Below are 8,602 nucleotides of genomic sequence, written 5' to 3' on the forward strand. Positions count from 1 at the left end.
GTGTGTGTGTGTGTGTGTAGATAGATAGACAGAGAGAGATAGCTATAGATATTCATTACATATAGTAGATGGAAAGAAAGAGTAAATATGGGACATCAGTTGCATAACTATAATAGAGTAAAAAATGGGAGCAAGTGCTTGGTGAAACAGCCCAGTGAAGGATACTTGAATAGAACTGGAGTCAGCAGTATCTATTGGATATTTAGCAAATCATAACATGAGATGTATTTGACCATTTGACACACATCCACAAAGTATATTGTCTTATACCTTACATTATTTACCATTTACTAGGCCCATCCAAACCGATATAAAATAAATTAACCCAGAGAGATTGAAAAAGCAAGTTCATTTCCTGAACTAAAGATTTAGAATGGGGGATCTGGAGTTTGCCTGGAAGACCTAGAACTCTGGAATGTGAGAACCCATTTGGGGATTACTTTGGAGGATTACATATGAAAGAAAAATGTAGACGTTATAGCTGTATTTGGAGCCTATTCAAGTCAGATGGGCTGTGAATATTTTTAAGACAGCCTGTACTTGGAAATGACAAAAAACTGTAATACAGTTTGAAGGGAAACTAACTAAAGATAGTGGGAATTGTTTTTTTTTTTTTTTTTGAGTCAAGTAGGCTATTGGTTTATTTTTTTCTTGTGACTTATAAAAAAATAAGCCTATGTCTTATGGAAGTACTGTCTCCAGTGTCTAATTGGACCTTACAATAGTGATATACAAATATATATATATATATATATATATATATATATATATATATATACATGGATCTATGTCACCACCCTCGAGCTGATTGTTAGTGTTGAAGTGACACCCTGACCCCATGTGAAGAAATGGAAAAATGGGTTGAGGATGGATGGTTATGGATGTATTTCACTTGATCAAGTTTTCAGAAACTAGGAATTCATATAGGCAAGATGATATGATCAAATTTCTGGAAATTCGAACATAAAAAAAACTTTTTTTTTATGTTTTTGCAGGGGGACAAACCCCCTTGCACCCCCCCCCACAACCCCTACAAATTATACCAAGTCAGAGACCACACCACACTGAGGAACATGGTAAATTTCCCAGTCCTGACTGTACCGCAATCTCCATTCAAAAGCTTTGGGTTTTCAGAAATTCAATAATATTGTCTCACTGATATGAATTTCAAGTTTTTGAAAATTCAATCAACTGATAGGGATACATATATATTTTTATATATGTATGTATATTTTGTTTTTAAAACTAATGTTCTGACTTTTTTTCCTCTTTCATAAATTAAGTACCCAATGGCCGACTGTGAAAAAAAAAATCATCTCGTAAAGTTGCTCAGCATGTCTTGTAGCTGACTTATGCTGGTTACTTGGTTACTCAAGGTATCAAGGTCACATCCTGAAGTACATAATAAATCAGTCATCTCACAACTAATCATTTCATATTCTATATGTGTTTGTGCACCAGCCCATGTATATATATATATATATATATATATATATATGTATATATATATATATATATATATATATATATATATATATATATATATATATATACTGTATATAAATGGGAGCCTAGACTTCCTTCGAAATACCACAACAGTGAGTCTGCAATCTATAACCACAGATAGTCAAACCTACAATCATCACCAAAAAAAATTAAAAAACAAGCCCCCACACCCCCTTCTACTTATATGTAGCAACTCCATACTACAATGTGGAAAGTGTATATTCCCTGCTATACCACAAACTTGTAGTAGAAGAGCTAGTACATTTAAATAAGCTGATTTTGATCAGGTGTACCAGCTCTTTCATATGTCAGATCCAAAACAGTAACAAAAACCCCTCCAAAACACGGCTTTAAATCACTATATATAAAAGTAACTTTATTAAAAAACAGAAGGTAAGTGCTTTCACGGAGTTACCTCTGCTTCATCAGACCATGACAGAACACAAAGTCTAGGTTCTATTTAAAATAAAACTTATCACAGAGAGTTCAGCAATCATGTGATGACATTAATAAAAAAACACTCCCAATCAATAAAAGCAGCCTACCATTTGTTAAAGGCATAGCAATAAAAGCAATATTCCCATCATCAAATATAAATAGTTGTTAAACTTATTCCAAGCACAGTAATAAATCATAAAAACATCAAACGGGCTTTATATGTTGCTTCAAACCTAACCATAAATATAGATAATGCATTAAATATAGAAGCAGAAAGAATATCAGGAACTTAATCGAATGTACAGGTGTAACAAAAATAAAAAAAAAACTAATACATGTCATGAATAAGCTCTGCACCTTCACTAAAAGAAACATCACCAACATTTAGACCTATTAAAACTAGATATGCAGTTGTATACATACAGCAAAGAGAAGAACAAGAAAAAAACTAATATTCTAATGGGAAACAAAGATAGAAACAGAAGCTACATAAAAATTGGTATCAAATGCTCTTGTATAACAAATAAAAAGAGAACACTACACAGCAATTTGAACAAGGACCAAAGCACACAAGAAAAGTATGTATCAGGACCTATGGTCTTTTCTTTAAAACAGGTTTAAGAGAGACACTCTCATTTAAACCTGGTTTAAGATATGCTTTCAGCAGTAAAATCCATCTCTGTTCACATAATTCAGTTCTCTTCTTCTTATCAAATTCCCTAAGATTGCGACTCATTAACTGTAACACAAACAACGTGAAGTAATGGCTAATTCCTTTCAACATAGCATGCTTGGCTAAAGCACTAGTGTTTTTACATCTGGCTGTCTCATTCAAGTGTTCCACAATCCTATCCTTAAACAAGCTATTGGTCTTCCCAATATAAAAGGCACTGCATGTGCAACAGGTAATAAAATATACAAGGTCCTTGCTTTTACAATCAGCGTAAAAGTCTAAATTGATGGTGACACCAGAATTATTATGTGTAAACAAGGTCAATGTAAAGATGTAATCACAAACCTTACGATTATGGCATCTAAAGGTCCCCTTCCTTTCTGACGCAGGTATCATAGAGGTGTTGTAGTTCCTGTAACATAATTGTCTTTTTAGGGACAAATTATTTCTAAAATAGAACTTCGGTTCAGAGTCAATGACTTGTCTAACCTCAGGATCTGCTAGTAAAATAGGCCAATTCTCCCGCAGCATGTCACAAACTAACCCAACATCACTGGAGTTTGTGAACGTATGTCTATTGGTAACACAATGCTGTAAAGTTGTAGAATTATCACATCTATGTTCAGCTCTCCTTGAAAAATAAGTTTTACCTTTAGTGCTTCTATGGGCTAAGGTTGTAATGGCATATTCTTCTACAATAGACTGACTATAACCCCTCTCCACAAAATCTCTTTTTAGTTGTTCAAAGACTAACTGCAGATCATCATCTTTGTTATGTAATCTCATTAATCTTAAAAACTGGCCTTTCAAGATATTCCATGTAGCATGACATGGATGCATACTACTTCTCAGTAACAGAGTATTCTTTTTACAGAGTGTCTTGTATATACAAGTTGAAATATGTAGATCATGTCTGCATACAGAGATATCTAAGAACTCCAGAAATTCCATAGAAACCTTCCAGCTAAACCTCAAAAAATCAGTTGTGTTGTGTAGAAAGTCAACAAATGCCTTAAACTCTTGTTCATTATCTTTCCACACAATAAATACATCATCCACAAAACGCCTATAAAATCCAATAGAGGAAGAACATGTATTACCATTCAAGACCAGACTATTTTCCCAGTTTGCAAGGACCAAGTTGGCATAGCTTATAGCACATGCAGTGCCATAGCAGCACCAGTTTTCTGCAAAAAAAGTTGTTCTTAAAAATAAAGACATTATTCTCAAGCATAATCTCAATCAAGGAATACAATAACTCAACCTTAGTGGTGGAAAAATCAGTATGTGAAATCAGAAACTGCCTAACATTATCAACTTCAGCATTATTAGGAGTAACGGTGAACAATGAATTCACATCAAGTATGGCAGAAGGAAAAGCATCATCATGCAAATTCGATTCAGCCTAGACATAAAGGTCTTCCTGAAAGCGTTCATTATCTTTCAAAGGTCTAAGCGTTTTCTCCACATAAATGGATAAGGGCTCAGTGAACCATCCTCTACTAGAGAGGATAGGTCTCATAGGTGGCTTCTCAAGATTCTTATGAATTTTAGGGAGCCCATATAAAATAGGATAATGGGATTGTCAACAGTAAAATAGTTAAACAAGTCTTGAGTAATCAATCCTGTCATCAACAGGTTGTAGATAGACTCTATTAATAAAGCCATCTTAATATTGACATAAGTAGTAAAGACACTCAACATAGTAGACATCTGAGCCTGACTCAGATCTCTAAGACAGCCATACCTCCGTCCTTATCTGTGAGGCATATTTCTAGATGCCTAGCTGCCCGTAATTCATGCAATGCCTTCTTCTGGCCAGGAGTCAAGTTATGACTACTGTGTTTATGTTTCTCTGTTAATGTGTCTCCGTGTTTCTTTTATTTTATATGTCAGTTCCACTCCCCTCCATATATATATATATATATATATATATATATATATATATATATATATATATATACACATATGTGTGTGTGTGTGTGTGTGTGTGTGTGCATGTGTGTGTATAGTATATATATATATATATATATATATATGTGTATATTAGGTTCATAGGTTCATAGGTTCATACTAGGCTATCTGCCCTAAGGCATTTATAAGCCTAGCCAGAGTGTGTATGGCTTTCGCCACCCATTTTAAATTAATTTTGCTATGCCCTTTTTCGAGGTTAGTATACTGTGCCTCTGTCTAACAGTGACACAGAAGTGATACCCGGGGTAAACCTACGATCTCCCATCCACTCATCAAGATTCCTCTTGAAGAGAGTCAGTGAGGGACTCTGCCTAATGTGTATAGATATATAGATATATACATAAATATGTGTATGTGCATTTGTGCATCACAGATACACATTATTTTGCATTTATGATAAATAAAACAACAGAAAACAAAGTAAACTTTGTAAACTTTGCACATTTGTCATTACTACATGTTAACATTTAGTAGAATGAGTAGAAACAATTATCACTAAATTTTTTGTCATTTCTTTTAATATCTAAAACAGTGGTACAATTGAATGCATGCAATCCCTTACCTGCTGATACAGTTAGTAAATGCATTATGACATTTTTACTGGTATTTTTGTTTTTTTGCTATACATTTCATATACAGAATTATAACTTGTATATTTTCTTTGTTTTTAGGTAAATGCAAAGACAAATAATGAGGCATTATTTTATTATGTGGATCAACTATCAAGTGAACAAATACAAATAACCAAGTATAAGTGTGTGAATATAAATGTTTGTTCCACCCTTTTAGTAGACTGTATTTATATCAAGGGTTTTCCAATGTGAATACAAATGATATTCATGGTACTTTTATTTCTGTTTTTATTTTAAGTAGATGTCATGATGATAACTTATACCTTAACTGCAAATGTTTAACTATAGCTAACAAACTAATAAAATTTGATTTATGTGATTCTTGTTGTTTGCTTTACGTGTTATCAAAATGATGTTCTTTTATTATTTAAAAAGATTAGACAAAAATGGTTCCTTGTGAAATGGTATGCTAGGATATTACACAAATATTTATACTGCTAAGCCAAAGGAACAAGATGCTATAATGTCAAATTCATGGATCTTATTAACCTTTTGTCTGCACCATTCTCTGTACTATTACCTGTAATCCACTGATATCAGTTATCAGACATTTTCTTGATTCAAGTTTATTGAAGACAAATAACTGACTGAACAAAATGTGAAAAACACTCATCAAAAGTACAACAACACAGCTTTAGACAGGGTAGACATCCAAACTATAACATTTCCCTTACATATGAAAGCATTTCATTCCTTAACTGCAGGAGGTTTGTGTACAACTCTTTTAGTATTAGACTCATTGTTTTTGAGGCAGCAAGGGCTGTATATTTGTTTATTTATTATTTTATTGACATTTGATTATTAGGAAAGTACAACTGGATAGTAGCCCATTTTCAGCAGAGGCCTGGGGAGAAAAGCTCTGAAGTGTTAAAAAATTAAGAACAATATTTATACAATCTTCAAAAATAATATAAAGACATCTGTTGTTTAAATAATTATACCAAATTAGACATAATGTGAAAACATTGGTTAAGTGTAGATGCAACTTATATGACAATGGTTTAATAATTAGAGGACTTTTAACCAGTTTGTAGAGAAAATAAAGGTAAGTTAGCAGAATACAAACATGAATTGCAATATGAAGTGAGAGAAAAAACAAGGTTATGGCATACTTAGAAAGAGATTCAGGGGAGAGAGAGAAATTGACTGAAGTAAGGAAATAAGTGAAGAAGGTAGAGTAAAGAGGTGCAAGGTATGAACAGGTGCTTGTTCATATTTAGGGATATAGTTTATCCTGGGGTTAAACAAGAACAGACTAAGATTTTGGCTACACAGACAGCTAGCCTAGTACTTACTTAAATATTTCAGCATGGTTTTAAAGGACTGGGGAGTACTGAACTGATGGCTAAAGGTAAGGAATTCTAGGCCTTAGCATTACTTTATGAAGACAGACCATGCCCTGCAGAGCTGACCTGATAGATACAGGTAAGGAATTCTAGGCCTTAGCAGCACTTTATGAGTACAGGCCATGCTCTGCATATCTGACCTGATGGCTACAGGTAAGGAATTCTAGGCCACAGCAGCATTTTATGAGTGCAGACCATGCCCTGCAGATTTGATAGGTTTGTGGACAGACAGGAGTTTTTGGTCATTGGATTATAATGACCAACTGGGAACATAGTTGTGCAGAATGTTATTTTGTGCTGGACAAGTAGATAGATAATATTATGCGCAGTAACAAACTGTTTATATATTAGTTGATGTTGTAGTTCTAGCCAATTTAAGCTGTTTAGTGCTGTACAGTTCTGAAAGGCGTGTTTGCTTCAAATTTGAACACTTCACTTTAGCATTGTTCAAGTTTTTATTTTTGTGATGCCTGGGGGCTATTAAGGATAGGAGCACCATAAAGTAATTAGGGGAGGAGGTAAGTAGTGGCAAGTGTAGTTTTAGTTGTGTTGGCAATAAAGATTTTAGCTCTGTAAAGAATCCCTAGATTTTTGTTTTTTTATGTAGTTTTGTATATGCAGATCAAATTCAAGATTATCATCCACTATCATTCCTAATAATTTGCTATTAGACATGACTTCAATGTTTGCATTATTAAGAGAGAGGATTTTAAATTTTGTTTTTCCATGAGAGAGGAAATAAAAAGTAATAATTTGTTTTTGTGGGGTTGAGCATGAATTGTGAGTTACAGTAATGTTTCTGTAGTATTTAAAGCTTCCTGAGTAATTTTTTGGAGATGTGCCAGGTTGTCATACATGCATATGAGTGTGGAGTCATCTGCGTATTGCATTATGGAGGCCTGACTGATACCTACTGGACAGATAGCTTTTGAACCAAAGAAGGGTTGACTGAGATAGACCTAGTGAGGACATGTGAAGTAGAGGTTTGCTGTGAAAAATTGTGTCAAAGGCTTTAGACAAATCTGGAAGTGAGGAGACTAGTTTGCCGTTATCTCTAGCTTTATTGACAGTATTTATTTTATTTATTGATTTTATTTATTTATTTATTGACAATTGATTTCCGGGAAAGTCTGACTGGATAGAAGCCCCTTTTCAGTGGAGACCCAGGGAGAAAAGGTTAGAAATTCAATGTTAGTACCATGAGAGGAATGGAAGCTGTGCTGTGTGGGAAATAGGAGTTCTTCCTGCAGGGGATACTATACCAATTGTTTCTGAATACATTTTTTCAAGTATTTTGTAGAGGGAGGATAAGATTGCTATAGGTCTAAAGTTTGTAATATCTGTTGAATTTCCTCCTTTGTGTTGAGGGATAAAATGTGATTTTTTTTCTAGAGAGATGGGACATGGGATTCATGAATTGACCTATTTATTAGGACTGAGATGGGATAAGCAATGCTATTGGCTGCTATTTTAAGGTACTCACTTGGAAGGTTATCAGCTGAAGAAAAGCACAGTTTGTTTGATTAAGAGTAGTTTTATATAGGGTATGGCACTGGTTTGAAGGTGAAAGTGGATGTAGTGATATGTGGCTGTTGGAAAAGTTTGGGATTAGATGTTAGGGAAACCTTGGTTAGGGATGGTGTACTATGTATGAAATAAGAGTGTAATTCTATTGCAATTCTGAGTGGTGTGTTATTGTGAGAGGGATTTGGATTGAATGCTTGGCCTGGATGCAAGATTTCTTTAATGTCTGACCAGAATTATTTGGGGTTGTGTTTAGACAGCCACTTTCCAGCCAGGACAGTTGTTATGGTATAGTATTTTTGTCTTCATTGTTTTGCTTTTTAATATGGTTGTGGTATTTCAGGTTAGAAATTCAAATTCCAAAATGCACAGATCATACAACACTGAGCCCACATGCTCGAATCTTGCAACCTCAAACCAGAAAAAAGAAACGAAATAGTGTTTTTTTTTTTTTTTTTTTTTTTTTTTTTGGGAACCTGAACTATGCAAGATCATAAATAGTGGGGAAT

General features: G+C 34.0%; 1 protein-coding gene across 1 annotated transcript in view; it reads left to right on the forward strand.

Moving 5' to 3' along the window:
• Positions 1 to 5,542, forward strand: part of RBP4 (retinol binding protein 4) — a 134,460-nt gene extending 128,918 nt beyond the window's left edge. The window contains exon 6 of the mRNA XM_044056667.1: positions 5,263 to 5,542. Coding sequence (XP_043912602.1) covers positions 5,263 to 5,282 — 20 coding nt within the window. The 3' untranslated portion in view covers positions 5,283 to 5,542. The remainder of the gene's footprint in view (positions 1 to 5,262) is intronic.
• The last annotated feature ends 3,060 nt before the right edge of the window (positions 5,543 to 8,602 follow it).

This window comes from Protopterus annectens, chromosome 14.part0 (genome assembly GCF_019279795.1).
Source record: "Protopterus annectens isolate FY-2018-M chromosome 14.part0, PAN1.0, whole genome shotgun sequence".
In the NCBI taxonomy this organism is placed as follows: Eukaryota; Metazoa; Chordata; order Ceratodontiformes; family Protopteridae; genus Protopterus; species Protopterus annectens.